The 17,566-nt window shown below is 35.7% G+C and overlaps 1 protein-coding gene across 1 annotated transcript; it reads right to left on the bottom strand.

The window, feature by feature from the left end:
• Nucleotides 1-304: 304 nt before the first annotated feature.
• snrpc (small nuclear ribonucleoprotein polypeptide C) lies at nt 305-15,855 on the bottom strand. The gene is made up of 6 exons (XM_028797011.2): nt 15,763-15,855; nt 13,124-13,166; nt 12,517-12,625; nt 12,231-12,323; nt 5,596-5,700; nt 305-1,314 (listed from the first exon to the last, which is right to left on the bottom strand). Exons 1-6 carry the CDS (start codon nt 15,768-15,770, stop codon nt 1,190-1,192), a joined length of 483 nt encoding a protein of 160 aa, XP_028652844.1. The 5' UTR covers nt 15,771-15,855; the 3' UTR covers nt 305-1,189.
• Between the last annotated feature and the right edge of the window lie 1,711 nt (nt 15,856-17,566).

The following is a 17,566-nucleotide window of genomic DNA, read 5'->3' as shown; positions in this document are numbered from 1 at the left end:
GCAAATACAGTCCATTTCAATCTATCACCAAGTATTTTAGAGCACTATTCAATCTAATCAGATAAACCAGTATACCTCAGGATCTGTTATAAAAGATGAAAACTGGTTAAGAGACTGTTCCTCTGCTCATTTTTATTAAAACAAAAAAAGCTCTCATTTCATTCTACACAGCAGTGAAATTTAGACACAGCCTCCCAGGGTTTAGATTGCAAGATTACCTATGTTGTGTTATACAGATAAAAGACAGGAAGTAGTGTATGCTAGGAAATGAGAACTATTACATAAATGCCAGTAGATATTAATATGGTGGTTTTTCCAGAATTTTATTTTAGGCTGTTGTCTATTTTTAGGCAAAGTTGTCTCTGACCATACTGTGCTATTACAATGTAAAAATATTTAGAGACATTTTCAAGATTTTTTTGATTAAGGGGAATCCTTTTACAGAAACTGACATCTACAATGGAATAGTGATAAATTAGATTGTTGACATACACATATTTAAAAACACAAGGAAAATGTCAGATTTGTTGTTTTACATGAACAAAGCAGTGACTTAGCATTAATTTTATTTTTCACATGACAAATAAGGTACTAAAACAATTTTAAAAATCCAGTAATGAGTTTTCCACATTAAATGAAAATAAAATAAAGCAATTCAGATGACACTTAACTGCCATTATGGCTTTTTTGAGGTGACCTGTAACATGCATCACCAATGCAGTCAAACTGGAAAATGGCATACGTGTCTTTAAAAAATTTCAATCATGTAGCACGGGCAAGGTAAACACTTTCACTTTGCAATTGCAATTCATGTTTCATAATTTCTGATCTCATCTATGTGCAATTCACATAAAATAAAAGTTGCCATAGTAATGATCAAAATGTATTTTCTTTAAATAGTAGAACAATGTTGTGTGGAAAACTTGCTTTATTTAAAAAAAAGTAACAAAACCAAAATAAAAACCTGAAATCAGGCTTGATACAATAGACCAGTGCACCCAACCTCTCCCCTCACCCCACCACCAGGGTTTTGCTAAACCATATGGTACACACTTCACATCACAAGTATGATAACAAAACACATAAACCTCTGGACAATTATACTTGTTATGAAATGGTACCAGTAAACTAGGGTAGGAACATGAGGGGGCAGCTAGGAAGTGTCAGACTGTTGAGCTTCATCAGGTGGTTATCTGTCTGGTCGTGCCATACCAGGCCGGGTAGGAACCATCATAGGTCTGGAAGGCGGCCGCATCATTGGAGGCCCTGGCATCATTGGCATTGGACCACCCATGGGTGGACGCATTCCTGGAGCTAAAAAGACATAGTAAAATGTAAACAACTCAAAGCAAAATAACATTGTTCAAACAAAGCCTTCATATATAATTAAAAAAAAAAATCATACTAAGAATATTGTATTATCTAGGGAATTTAAACTTATTAACAACATAACTATTTTTCCCAGTTTTACACTGAAGGCAGGGAGTCAGACAAATTTCCTATTCTGGATACAGCTGCCTTTTTAGCCTACGAATCTCATGGGGCAAAATGGCAACATTTCCTAAGTGTTTCGTTGACAATTACAAATTAAATTTCAGAAAGGTGACAGTCACTAGACTGAAAAAATATATATAATTTAAATGGATTATATGACTAGTAATATATATATATATATATATATATATTTGCAGTTGGAGATCCACAAAGGGAGAAAAAAACGAATCACGCATCATAAAATAGTTTTATTCTTGAGCTTTTATCCTCTTCATCAGAGGATAATGCTTAGACTTACAAGAATCAAAGGCAATATATAGCAACACATTCAGTATTTGGTTTGGGGGGGGATGGGTGGCGGTGACTAAGTCAGTATGATCGGGGGGGGGGTATCGTTTAATTAAAGTGCATATGTCCTTCTTAAGTTGGCATATGCTGGGTTTATGTCCAAGTGTCTGTTGATGGCATTTTCACTTCCTGATAGGGGTTGAAAGCTCAGGAATAAAACTATTTTATGATACGTGATTCGTTTTTTCTCCCTTTGTGGATCTCCAACTGCAAATATGCAAACCGTATCACAGACCTTCTCTTCCATATATATATATATATATATATATATATATATATATATATATATATATATATATATATATATTACTTAAAGTTATACAGATAGTTACTAAAACTGGTTGAAGTAGAGATGTGCAAATTGTAGTCACAATCTAACACAGTGTTGAAGTTAATTAGATCTCTCAATTTAAAACATCTTATGAATCATTAATACTTGCGTAAATTATTACATTTCTATAAGTAAATATTTAACATTTTCTGAGAGCTGATAATGTATACATACAATATTTTATAATTCCTGCCAAAATATATCCACTTAAAAGCACTTGGTTATTAGCACCAAACAAAATCTGCAACACCAAAAGAAATTAAAGCACAAATGCAAACTCAATCCCTTACAAGGTGTTAAAGAAAGACAGCTATTTTCTCATTCTTACACATTTAACCCAATAATGATATTTCAAAGTCTTGATGCACTTTAATGTACACATTCAATCTCTGAACCAGCTGTGTACGTTGATGAGAGAGAAAGCCTTACCTGGTGCAAATGGCACAAGTCTGGCACTAAACCCTAGATAAGTTCCCAGTTCATGCCAATACACACATACATACATACATACATAGTCCCTCACTCACTTGCACATGACCTACTTAGAGTGGCAAACTGATCAAACTGTTTATGTTTGTACAACAGAAGGAATATAAACATTGGAGAAAATCAAGGTAACATTAAGATCATGTAAATTCATCATCACGATTACTTTCATGAAGAATTAAAACTAAAACGCTAATACTGTGATATGTCTATGTTACACAAAACATTATACATTGTTTTTCCTTTGAACTATGGATTTCTGCTGATGCCATCACATCACAAAATAAGTGCCTACATTTAACCTTATAAAAACGTCACGGAATGTGCTTCAGGAGTAAAGATAACAATATTTAAGCACACCTGTGTTCTGTTACAGCTTTCAGGATTAAGTCGCTGCTTTTTTTGGGCAATAATTTCCAATTCCTTTATTGACAGCGGTTTGATGGCCATTTCAGAACATTGTACTTCTACCTCTGCATGAATGCCTTTGTAGATTTCGAACTGTGTTTTGAGTCATTGTCTTGTTTGAATATCAAACCTCTGCGTACCTTCAACTTTGTGACTGATGCTTGAACATTATCCTGAAGAATTTGTTGATATTGGGTTGAATTCATCCGACCCTAGACTTTAACAAGGGCCCCAGTCCCTGAACTAGCCACACAGCATGATGGAACTTCCACCACATTTGACAGTAGGTAGCGGGTGTTTTTCTTGGAATGCGGTGTTCTTCTTCTGCCATGCAAAGTGCTTTTTGTTGTGACCAAATAACTCAGTTTTGTCTCATCAGTCCAAAGCACTTTGTTCCAAAATGAATCTGGCTTGTCTAAATGAGCATTTGTATACAACAAGTGACTCCGTTTGTGGCGTGAGTGCAGAAAGGGCTTCTTTCTCATCACCCTGCCATACAGATGTTCTTTGTGCAAATTGCACTGAATTGTAGAACGATGTAGCAAGATGTTCTTGCAGGTCTTTGGAGGTGATCTGTGGGTTGTCTGTAGCCATTCTCACAATCCTGCGCATATGCCGCACCTGTATTTTTCTTGGCCTGCCAGAACTGGGTTTAACAGCAACTGTGCCTATAGCCTTCCATTTCCTGATTACATTCCTTACAGTTGAAACTGACAGTTTAAACCTCTGAGATAGCTTTTTGTAGCTTTCCCCTAAACCATGATACTGAACAATCTTTGTTTTCAGATCTTTTTCAGATCTTTGAGTTGCTTTGAAGATCCCATGCTGTCACTCTTCAGAGGAGAGTCAAAGGGAAGCACAACTTGAAACTGACCACCTTAAATACCTTTTCTCATGATTGGACACACCTGTCTATGAAGTTCAAGGCTTAATGAGCTAATTCAACCAATTTGGTGTTGCAAGTAATCAATATTGTGCAGTTACATGCATTCAAGTCAGCAAAACTACAAGTGTACCCAAATTTTTGCAGAGACAGTTTTTCACATTTGATTTAATTTCATACAACTAACTACTGCTTCACTAAAAATCTTTGTTCAGAAAACACCCCAGTACTCAGATGTTCCTAGGAAATGAAAGACATACCACTGTTATCTTTTTTGTTGAAGGTAAATTATTATGCAGGCTGAGAGGGGTTCCCAAACTTTTATGACTCATATGACTGTATATGCTGTCCAGTGTGTAGCTGCTAAACTTAGAAGTCCCGTATAAGCACAAAACACTGTAAATTGTGCAAAATTCTTTAATCACATACTATTTTTAAGTGTCACAGAATAGAGTATCCCAACGTTTTTCCGAACTCAGGTTGCAACTCAAAATATTACATTGTCACACCTAATCTTAGTTGCAAAAGAGTTAATCTAAGTAAGTGAGTCACTATACAGTGGGTACAAGTAGCAATGACTTAACACACAAAACTACACAGCTCAAAAGTTTAATTTCCATATGCAGTTCAATGTCCGATTACATTTTTCTTCAAATCTCCCCGTCTAATAAACCCAACAGTTGTTCCTGACAGCACACAGATGGAGACATCATTTGCTTAAGATATTGTTGTTAAATGTTCACTTTAAAATTTACTGTACATTTTTTTTATGAATGGCTGGCAGTGTCTAGTGCTGCTGGTGCATCACAGCTCCAGGAGACTACGTTTGGACCCTGGTCCATTCACTGTCTCTGTGTAGTCTGAATGCATCTATGTATAATTAGGGTTTCCTTCCACATCCCCAAAATCATCATATACTCACAGTACCTGCATAGGATGCCGAAATATTTTTTTAAAGCACCAGGTCTTTCAAAGCTTCCTCAAGAATTTTCAAACGTATGTTTGCCACAAATGTATGACATTACAGCACAAAGTAAAAGCATATGTTAACAACATATGTTAATCTACACAGGGTTGTTTATCTGCTTAAAAATCCCTTTCTCCCCTCATATTCACTTGCACAGCCTGACAAATATTAATTAATAATTGTTATACAAAAAAAAACAAAAAAAAAAACACTTGCTTATTTCATACCATATTACATGGACTATAAGGATACCTTACACCTTTGGACACGTATGTTGTATACACAAGTTACTATGACATCTTTATAAAGAGACAACAGTAGCAATCAATAAAAATAAAGCAAATAGTTTAAAAATACACTGATATCCACTGACTTACAAATTACTGCCTGTTCTCCTTTCTCCTTCTTGATTTTAATGGATTCGGATATTTATGACCTGTTCTACAGCCAAAGGTGAACCACCTGTGCACTGGACAATGGCGAGTCTCAAATGGATTTACTCAAAATTAAAGGGGGTACTAAGGATTCCAGTGTATTAAGAATGTTTCTTTCATGTCTATTCAGCATAAAAAAATGACAGTACACACACAGGCTTTAAAATGGGACTACTTTTGCACCCCTACTAGCTAATCCAACATTAAACCAACATATTTTAAACACATGGAGAGTGTTACTTACCTGGTCCAACATGCATCATTCCAGGTGGTGGGGGTCCCATCATGGGCATCATTGGAGGGCCACCCATTGGTGGAGCTGGCATCATTCCAGGACGGGGAGGGCCATCTGTACAAAAAAAAAAAAAAAATTCAAAACCCTCATGTGTTTACTAAAAAAAATAACTGGCAGACGACAGCAAAACACATTAAGGACTCTGATTTGAGTGATTTTAGAGAGATCTCTAAAAAACTGGAAATCAACCATTCCTCTGTTCCAATGATAATCTACCTACAAGAGTCCCCCGTGTTGTGTGCTTCCAATAGTACATCACATGTAAATCTGAACTGGATTAATTGGTTATAAAACTGGATGGATGGTAGTACTGGCAAAAACAGCCTCATTTACTACAATCAGAGGATAAAGGTGAAACCTCCATTCATTTATTAGAGTTATGTATGGTGCTGTATTTTAGACAATTATGGCCATTCAGCTCCCTCATTCAAATGCATGGCATTACTGGGTAGAACTACTGCAGAACTGAGAGCTGACTGGATCTTTTTTTTTTTTTTACTCCTGAACCCATTCCATAAATGTAAGTAAGTGTTAATAATGTAATAATGCAACCATTTTTGCCTTGCGAAAGAGCAGGATTTTATGTCTCTGGAGGTATAACTACAACTGTTTTTAATCCTCACCTTTGCTCATGCTTACACCTCCCAGCAGTTGTGTGTGTGAGTGTGTTACTTCATGTACCATCTTGTAACTCCTCACATATCATAGGTTAAGAACCACTGTTCTAAAAGAAGGCATGCTATTAAGTCATGTTATTACAACTGCAATGCTCTTATATGTGATTACTTTTGCCAGATGACTTTACTTGTGCTTTGTGTTTAACTAGTTGACAGCAAGCTTAATACAGTTTTGCCTATTTATACTAGTTTTCATTTCTGATCTTACTTGGAAATTCAGTTTAATTGTAGCTTCCCTTCATAGTATTAGTTTAGTTTTTATTTTACAAGGACATTAGTATTTTATTTTCACATTTATATCATATGTTTTAGTAATCAGATATTAAATAGATAAATAGATATAAAGTTTGGTTTTGTTTCACAATCAGACAGAACTGTAGACTTAGTAAGTTTGGAAATAATATTTGTTTAAGAAGCCCCAAAGTATGCTGCATTAAAAACAAGCAAAAACAAAACAAGATACTGACAATGAACAATTTTATAAGATACAGTCATGGCCGAAATTATCGGCACCCCTGGAATTTTGCCCGAAAATGTACCATTTCTCCCAGAAAATTATTGCAATTACAAATGTTTTTGTATATACATGTTTATTTCCTTTATGTGCATTGGAACAGCACAAAAAAACAGAGAAAAAAAGCCAAATCTGACATCATGTCACAAAGAACTCCAAAAATGGGCCGGACAAAATTATAGGCACCCTTTCAAAATTGTGGATAAATCGTTTTATTTCAAGCATATGATGCTCGTTTGAACTCACCTGTGGCAAGAAACAGGTGCTGGCAATATAGCAATCACACCTGAAGCCAGTTAAAATGGAGAAAAGTTGACTCAACCTTTCTGTTGTGTGTCTGAGTGTGCCACACTAACCACGGAGAACATAAAGAAGAGCAGAGAATTGTCTGAGGACTTAAGAACAAAAATTGTGGAAAAATATCAACTATCTCCAGAGATCTTCATGTTCCTTTGTCCACTGTGCGCAACATAATCAAGAAGTTCACAACACATGGCACTGTAGCTAATCTCTCTGGACGTGGACGGAAGAGAAAAATTGATAAAAGACTGCAACGAAGGATGGTCCGAATGGTGGATAAACAACCCCAATCAACTTCAAAACATATTCAAGCTGTTCTGCAGACTCAGGGTGCAACAGTGTCAGCTCAAACTATCCGTCGACATCTGAACGAAATGAAACGCTATGGCAGTAGAGCCAGGAGGACAACACTGCTGACACAGAAACATAAAAAAGCCAGACTGGAGTTTGACAAAATGTACTTGAGGAAGCCAAAATCCTTCTGGGCAAACGTCTTGTGGACAAATGAGACCAAGGTAGAGCTTTTTGGTAAAGCTCATCATTCTACTGTTTACAGAAAATGGAATGAGGTCTACGAAGAAAAGAACACAGTACCTACAGTCAAACATGGTGGAGGTTCTAAGATGTTTTGGGGATGTTTTGCTGCCTCTGGCACTGGATGCCTTGACTGTGTGCAAGGCATCATGAAATCTGAAGACTACCAAAAGATATCAGGGCGCAATGTAGGGCCCAGTGTCAGAAAGCTGGGTCTGCGTCAGAGGTCATGGGCGTTTCAGCAGGACAATGACCCCAAACATACCTTTAAAGGCACTCAGAAATGGTTGAAGACAAAGCGCTGGAGAGTTCTGAAGCGGCCAGCAATGAGTCCGGATCTAAATCCAATTGAACACTTATGGAGAGATCTCAAAATAATTTGCTGTTAGGAGAAGGCGCCCTTCCAATCTGAGAAACCTTGAGCAGTTTGCAAAAGAAGAGTGGTCGGAAATACCAGTTGAGAGGTGTAACGAGCTTGTTGATGGTTATAGGAAGCGCTTGATTTCAGTTATTTTTTCCAAAGGGCGTGCAACCAAATATTAAGTAGAGGATGCCAATAATTTTGTCCAGCCCGGTTTTTGAGTTTTGTGTGAAATGTCAGATTTAGCTTTTTTTCTCTGTTTTTTTGTGTTGTTCCAATGCACATAAATAAACATGTGTATACCAAAACATTTGTAACTGCAACAATTTTCTGTGAGAAACGGTGCATTTTCAAGGAAAATTCCAGGGGTGCCGATAATTTCGGCCATGACTGTATGTTTTGATTATTTGTGCTAAACTAACTGCATTTTTGTTTGAAAAATTTTAATTTCAAATTACTGGAATTAAGGAAATAACAGGCTAAATTAGCACCCGGCTTACAAGTAAAGATGATGCTGCATTACACAACTTCTGCTTGGAAGGGATATCAAAACTGACAACCTCAGTTTATGATCTCACCACCTGTGTATATGTCAAGATGTCAAATTGCATTAAACCCCTGATTTCTTTCCATCAGATTTTCACAATTCCAAAGTATTGCAAACGAGCAATATAGGGGCTACTCTGATGGAAAACTAAATTCCTGAAAATGATTTAGCAAATACAAATTTTATGTTGTTTTTTTTTTTTCTTTTAACCAAAGCTATTATTGTATAAAAAACAAAATTTGACTATGGCAAAAATGATACATACTGCATTTGAATGATAAAGGAGTGAATGTAATGCGGTCTCCAATCACGATTACTTCTGCAGTTAAAGTCAAATCTAATTCAGTGTCTAATTCTGCAATATTGTACAGGTATAAGCAATAGCAAAGTCCAATTAAACATGTAAGGTAGTTTGATAACAGCAGAACAAAGACTGTTGTATAGGAATTTGGTAGTAATAGTCTTAAATTGATAAGTTTAATATGACAAATCAAAAAATGGAGGGAGTCATTTAGAAAATGCAGCCTCTTTGCTCCACACAACATTTAAGTTCTGAATTATTTGTGTAAATTGAAAGCACGAACATCTAAGGCTTCCTAATTTTAATTCCATATCAAACCACATTAATGTTCATACATTAAAAAATAATGTTAGAAAAAATGAGGTGCACATAAGAAGAATTAAAAGTCTCACACAAAAACTTTCCAAGATACCCTGTTAATACTCCCAAATGCAATATAATAAAATGCATTTTTACCCAAAAACAACTATGTAAAGAAATATCTTTAGTTTTACTTAACAGTGGAGTACTTAATTTAAGACTGAAAAAAAAATAATGGTACTTTGGAACATTTAAAATTCCTGGGGCCTCATGTATAAACGATGCGTACACACAAAAATATTGTGTAAGCCCATTTCCACGCTCAAATCACGATGTATAAAACCTAAATTTGGCGAAAAGCCACATTTTCACGGTAGCTAAATACTTGACGTACGCAAGCTCTCCGCTCGGTTTTGTAAACTGGTGGCACCCAGCGTCAAAGCACTGCTACTGTTCCAGTGTGGTTTCCCTTTCTTTTTTAGATCCACATCCCTGACGTGGCTTTATAAATACACTGACATTAACTGCATATTGTTTATTAGTTTAATGCATCTGATTGTAATTAACCTGTAACAATATAATGGTCCACAGAATGGTCAAATTATTCTAAATACCATAGCTGCTTTAGTGTTGTTACTCTCACTGCACCTTCCTCTTCTTCTTTCAGCTGCTTCCGTTAGGGGTTGCCACAGCGGATCATCTTTTTCCATAATACTCTCACTGCACCACTCCGAGTATTTATATCACTGTATCTGAGTGGGGAATCACAGCTCTACAGCAGATGATTGGAAAGAGATTATCGGCATACAGCATCAAGCACACACTGCCTCAGCCATGCTGTCTATTGAACTGCTCTCATATGGCAAACGCTTCAGAGCCTTTCCTCACGGTTCAGAAACAGTTTCATCCCAAGAACTATAAACGCTGTCAATCAGTCCATCAAGTGCTCCTTGTAGATTGCTTTGTACTTAAGCACAATTACCTCAGTGTAAACTTGCGATACAGTTATAATATTGCACAACCTGAGACACTTTATAAAGCGCGTATTTACATATGATGACATCATTTTTAAGATGAAATGCAGGAAAATATGTTTATTAAATTATACAGATAAAATGTTAACATCATTTAAATAATCTATATTGTTAATAATTAAACATGGGAGGACACGGTGCCGCAGCACTAGCGAGGAGCTGGCGCTCCATTCACGGATTGTTCCTGCCTCGTGTTTTATTCTTGCTGGGGCTGGTGCGACACTGGAAGGATGGTTGGATAGAATAATTAAACGTACTACGAAGATATTTCAATGTTCCTTAAAAGTTCTGAAGAATCTGCGTTCTAAGCTTACAGATGGCTTAACGTCTATTACAGAGCCGACTGTGTGGCGATTGGGTATTTGGAGAAAGAAAAGTAAGGACAGGAATTGGGGATTAGTACGTTTGAAAGAGACAGTACTGCTGCAATAAATTATTTCATTGAAGGCGTACAGCGTAGCAAGCATCTTGCATGAGGCAGGAACAATCACTGCGCCACCGTGTTCCCATGTTTAATAATATGCTTTAACTCCTATCATCATGAAAATGATATCAAGTATACATCTCAGTATTTTAATTATTCAGAGAGCTGTAATATGAATGTAATGGATTCTGTGTCCTGTCAGAGGAAGTGAAAGCTCACTTAAGAAACACGTAGTGATTCACACACATAGAGCACACAGAAGATCAAATACAAAACAAAGCATTTAACGTGCTACTTTAGTTAGGATGGGATTTGAGAAACTAGTAAATTAAACAATTTTAAGATGAAGTTTATGATGTTCTACTTTAATGGCAAAATAAACTACGTGATTAAAGTGGAAATTTCGAGATTAAAGTTGACATTTCATGCTTTTTTCCCCCCACTGTGTGCCCATTTTTTTTCTCTGTACCCTAATAAGCTTTCATATGACACTCAGACGGTGGGCTACAACTCGCCTTTTCACGGCGACTTTGATATCTGACAAATTCTTTTTTATTTTGGGCAGTGTGTGACTTTGTGAACTTGAGCTTTCGAGTTTCCCCGACACTGTCACTCGATCAACTTCCATTTGTTGATTATATCACTGTTTAAACCAACAAATAGTAAGTTTTTCCTTGCCTTCACTTGGTATTTGCTGAAATTCTTCTATTTCCCCCTGTGCTTTTGCCATTGACATTTCACAGACGGCTGAGTTTAAGGGCTATTTATATTGATTTACATATTCATAGAGGCGTAATTCTGGGAGGAGTTGGGGCGGGACAGCAGGCGCATACATGTGCGTTACTTTTCACGCTGACCGGGATTTATATAGTGGAAGAACGTGGAAATTGCCGTTCGCACAGATTTATGCATCTAGATTTTTTGTGCGTAAGAACATTTCCGCTTTTGTCCGTATGCCATGTTATAGTGTGAATTTTACACACAGCGTTATGCATGTGGCCCCTGGTGCACCAAAAACTGCTGTTCTAAAGTAAAAAGTTATTCCATATCCATCATTTCTCTTTCTGTTGTTAAGCCCATTGTTTTGTAATTTTACACCATAGCTGTCCTGGATTTGTAAGGCTCCTTCTGACTTTTGCAATTTGAAATCTCTCCAGTATACTTTCAAAACACCCCTGGTGACAAACAGAAGATTTTGCCTGCTTCTGATAATTTAATGTTCAGTTTTAATAGTGTTTTATTAATCTGTTTGCCCTATAAGGTACCATTTGACAGCTCATACTGTTAATATGTTTTGTGTTATATAAATAAAAAAAAACTGATTGATTAATGATACTGATAATATAATAATAATATTATATATTATAATTATATATATATATATATATATATTATAATACATGATAATGATAATTTGTGAATTTCCCCTTGGGATTAATAAAGTATCTATCTATCTATCTATCTACTCTTCTTTGAAAAACCTTTTTTTTTTTTTTTTTTTAACAGGCAACAAATATGTTAGGCATTTACTCATCAAACATAAATCTTTTTCCACAATAACCATTGCTAACTTCACCTGCAGAAATACTTACTCATAGTGGGGGGTGGTGGTATCATGGCTCCTGAAGGAGGAGGTGCTCCTGGGAAAGGAGTTGGTGGGATCTTTCCTTGCTGGAAGGCAGCAGCTATGAAGAGAGACCTAGGTTAATTACTGGTAAAATGTGACCAATGGAGTAATGCATTATTCAAGACAGGTACAACAGTATTATAGCACATCAATCCTTGTTTCAGAAATGGTGCTATTTTTTCGAAGTCTGGTGAAATTTAAACTATCACCACAGCACAGAGTCTTAAAGGCTAAAGATTCAACATTCTCACTTGTTTTGTCAATAAGGCTCTGCGCCTGCTCCTCCATCCATTTCTGGTAGTAATCTTTCACATTCTCTTTGTGTTTTCTTCCACTGCAGTGTGTCTTTCTCACCGATGGCTGTAGAAAACATTTTATATAGATAAGATAAAAGATGATTGATACTTTATAATGCATCAAGTGTAACATACAGCATGAGGCACCAAAATAGACCTCTCCACAAAACTATCCACAATTAACAGATGCAGTAAGTTGACATGTAAAAAAAAAAGATAAATCTCATTCAATTCATTTTGGCATTTGGAATGCTGACCTTCTAGCCCGAAAAAGTAAAGAAGGGCTCACAAGTTTTTAGTTTTATTGGGCTTCTGTTTGAGATCCTTATTAGCAAAACAAATACTTCAATGAACAGAGGCAAACACAGGACATGTCGTTCCTGCTCCCTTAACAATCGATTCACACTTACATATATGATGCAATTTTTATATACCCAAGTATAAATGGTGCAGATGTGAACTCCTGCCCCTCTTTGGTAAATAGGTCAGAAGTACCTTATTCCAACTTTGATATCACTTATGCTATATTCACATAAACTCAAACAGCTTGCTCACCACTTACCGAGTCATGTGTCAAGTATGTATCACAATAATCACAGTAAAATCTAAAAAAAAAAAAAAAAAAAAAAAAAAAAAAAAAGTTATTACTCTAACACTATACATTGAATTTTCTTCTTGCTCAAATGACCTAAAAAAGTAAAAGAGGTTTTCCCTCATTTAAACCACATGCTATGCTATTTTTCTACATGTATGCAACTGACACCATTCACAGGGCTTAATTAATGTTAAATGTGAAAAGAACCTTTAAAAGAAAAAATGGGCACAGTGATGAGACTGAGAGTTGCAAACAGCAGTTTAAATTATATTCTATTAAAAATATAAGGAATCATTTAACTTCAAATTATTTATCCCTCTCCAGGCAGGTTTTTAAATTAGTAAATGCCTTTCAACAGAATCATTAATGTGCTATTCCTTAAAAAAAAAAAACTTTAATAAATAACCCCTTGTAAGCCATAAATAACCTGTACTCAGAATTTTAGAAAAACTATCAGTAAGCTAACAGACATCACATTAAAGACAAAAAGAACACCAGAGGTAGAACATATCTGGCAGGAAATATAAAGCTAGTTTCAAGCAGATTTTAATCACTGGGATTTAGTCACACATCTCCGCTTATCTCTCACAGAATTACTGCCATAAAAAATATCCAGAATAATTTTTATATGATAAAGGTATATGTTTCAATGTGACAACAGAAAATGCAAAGATGACACTTTTTTATGCAGAATTTACAGCCACCATACAACTGAAGGGGACCAGCTTTATTCCTTTTAGAATAAAATAGCAGGCAATGTAGAGATTACACACACTAGGTAAAAGAAAAACCAAAAAAAACAAACAAAATCTGAATCCAGGCTGTGTAACCCTGATGTCTGAATATATTTAAATATACAAACATACACACACACATATTATTTATATTATATATATATATACACACACACACAATTTCATACTATAGGTATAGCACAATAGTTAAAAATGAACTGCTTCACAAATGTTAAGACTAATAATAAAATACAAAGCCGTGTTTTAGATACTTAAGTTTATCATGATATTTCAACATTTCACAAGGAAGCAATTAAGGACCACATTTAATACATTTCTTGTTATCTTGTTACACAGAGTAGAAGATAATTTAAAAAAAAAAAAAAAACTTAAAAAAAAAAAAAAAAAGAATGGATCTTCTAGCACAATTTGTATATTAAATAATAAAGCAAAAGATACTGTTTACAAAATGCATTCCAGGTACAAATGATGTACTTAAAAATCTTGATAGTGAAGTCAAGAAATAATGAATGTGCTGGATGTGAGAATGAAAGAAAAAAATTGAGCAGCATTCTGGCAATTACCCCTTCCAAGTTACTTTGGAAATGTATCAATAACAAAAGCAACAAATGTAAATTTTATATAAAAAAATCTAAGCAGACTGTCTAATTGTCTTTTTTTTATTGTCTGACTTATTCAATTAAACGTGTTAAAACATTTCCACCTTACAATAAAAAATAAGTTGCTTTATTAAGGGTATCTTTATTTTTTCTTACTTGCACACAGTAAAGCAAGCAAAGATACATTTCACATATCAAAAAAAACTCAATACAATTTTTAATGAAAAGTATGTTATCCAGCAGTCCTTCAATAACTTCTTCAATGTAGTGAGTAAGGTTCGGAAACAGATAACGGGCTTAAATGGGCCATCGAGGTTTTCAGAAAAAATATATATTTGATGGCATTTCTTTCCATTAATTGATCAAGGTGGAAACCACAATTTAAAAATACAAAAAGGTAAATTAAACACAAATCCTACAATACTGTTAGATGAGTTGTGACGATGTATATTTTTGCAACTGGGTTATGATGAGTTGCTTTTCTCTGGTGAACTTTTGAAACTTCAATCGGACGTGATGCGCTGTTAGTCACACCAATTTTATCAACTAATGTAACCGTGTGCGACATGAAACCAGCTTATATTACCAATAAATTTATTTACATCACTGATTAAAATTGCATGCTTTTAAAATAAGAGGTCAGGCAGCAGTTAGGAAGCATATGCATTGGATCTACAGATAAACACTCAGATTTACATAACATAATGCATTCAATGGATCCGGTTACTTCAGAAAATTTAACATTTTGTGGCGAAATCTTAGAATTACCGACTTGCGCAGAACATCTTAAAGACGTGGAAAAACGTTTGCTCAACTTAAAATTGAGCTTTGTACACGAATGAAACCGCTGAGCGATTTAATATGCATGTACTACTACTGCTGTATATCTGAGATGCTTCGCCACCTTTATTTAATGGTAAAAACATTGGAGAAACAAAACATATATTAACTAAGCCGTAATAGAGAACAACTTTACCGATAACGTTCGCGTGTATATCTGGGTAACTTTAACTGCCGGTATACCACCTTACGTTCATACCACTTTCCAAACGGAATCTAATGTCTACATCGAATCGAAAAACCAAAACCATTCAGTCGATTTTTCATTGTTCTGCACATGATTTGATACATACGGTCCATTTTAAACTCGCGTATTCGTCATGATTCTAAGGTAAACCATAATAAAACAGTAATGATAATATATCAAGTAGTCCTTTACGAAAACGATTATTAAAAGAAAACAATCACTGACTTCGGCATTTCCACTCGCCGTGCTCAACCCAGGCAACGTCCTCTTTGTCGCGAAGGAAGTGACGAGTTGTCGACAGGAAATTACCAAAAATTGTTCCCGCCCCCTCAACGACACCCTCGCCAATCATAAAAGGCAAAGTTGAAATGATTGACAATCACTTCCGTAAGACCATCTTTAATATGAGTAAAGGTCAATCTGAGAAGCTTTATATTATTAAATATCAGATTGTATGTTTTAACATAAAATGTAAAATATTTACAAACAGAAAATAGTGATCTGCAATTGCAATCTGTTTTAGACAAAATGTTCAGATGTCATCAATCATCCTAAATTGTAACCTCAGAAATTCTTTGCAAGAGTTGTAAGTCATTAATAATCTTAAAGTGCAGTTCTTTAGCTTTAGGGAGTATGGGAAAAGAAAGACACATTGTTCTAATACTAGCTTATGTTTAGAAAAAATATTGAGAATAAAACTTCAGCCTAATAAACTAGTTTTTTGTAAGAGGTGTTCTTTTAAACATATTATCGAAAATTACAATCAAGAAAAGGAATATCATCGATAAATAGATCTTGCAATCTAGTCACAGTGCATATTTTAAAGATTCCCTAGTTACGTAAAGAATAGGTATTGAATTAATCACAGGACTCTATTTCTATAAAGAGCAATTTAAGTTGTAGTTCTATATGAAAAACTCAAACAATAACATAATTCCGTACCATCCGACTAATGACCAAATGCCTTTGACCATCCAGTTTCTGATAAAAAGAGATTTTTGTTTATGAGCAATGCATTTATTGTTTCAAAGTGCTAGAAATTAGATTAACCAACTCTAACCATTTTTAACAAGTTTAAGTCAACGGCAGCTCCCCTATTCTATTTTAGAAGTTCTTTGTGAATGTGTTATAAATCCAAAACTCCAATTTCTCCATCAGCTGCAGTGTAATTCTAGACAGCAGATCAATTACTCCTCTACAAATATTTTCGTTGATCTTTTCTCCCATCCCAACAATTCATAGAGTCCATCTTTGTTGATAATGCTCAAGTTATTAAGTATTATTTTTAATAAATCATTTCATTTTAGAGGCCTGTAATTTTCTTTTTCTAAAATGTTAAATTTATTTTTGCCATCTTTAAATTACCATGTTAAAATTCACTGCTTTTGACAAACTGACAATACTGTCCTGCAAATCCTTTTTGAGATCTTCCACTAACTCTGTGAAACTGAAACTAACTTCAAATTTTTCTGTTTATGTTATATACAGTACATCCATCCCTACAGTGAAGCATAGTGGTGGCAACATCATCCTGTGAGGATGTTTTTCAGCGGCAGGGACTGGGAGACTAGTCAGGATAAAGGGAAAGATGACTGCAGCAATGTACAGAGACATCCTGGATGAAAACCTGCTCCAGAGCGCTCTTGACCTCAGACTGGGGCGATGGTTCATCTTTCAGCAGGACAACGACCCTAAGCACACAGCCAGGATATCAAAGGAGTGGCTTCAGGACAACTCTGTGAATGTCCTTGAGTGGCCCAGCCAGAGCCCAGACTTGAATCCGATTGAACATCTCTGTTGTCCGGGGCTTTATGCCCCTGGTAGGGCCACCCAAGGCAAACTGGTCCTAGGTGAGGGATGAGACAAAGAGCGGTTAAACAAACCTCCTATGAAGAAAAACAATTTTGGACGGCGTTTTCCCTTGCCCGGACGCGGGTCACCGGGGCCCCACTCTGGAGCCAGGCCTGGAGGTGGGGCTCGATGGCGAGCGCCTGGTGGCCGGGCCTGCACCCATGGGGCTCGGCCGGGC

The sequence above is a fragment of the Erpetoichthys calabaricus genome, chromosome 3 (assembly GCF_900747795.2).
Source record: "Erpetoichthys calabaricus chromosome 3, fErpCal1.3, whole genome shotgun sequence".
In the NCBI taxonomy this organism is placed as follows: Eukaryota; Metazoa; Chordata; class Cladistia; order Polypteriformes; family Polypteridae; genus Erpetoichthys; species Erpetoichthys calabaricus.
The sequence above is the reverse complement of the archived record's forward strand: the minus strand, read 5'-3'. Positions and strand labels throughout refer to the sequence as shown.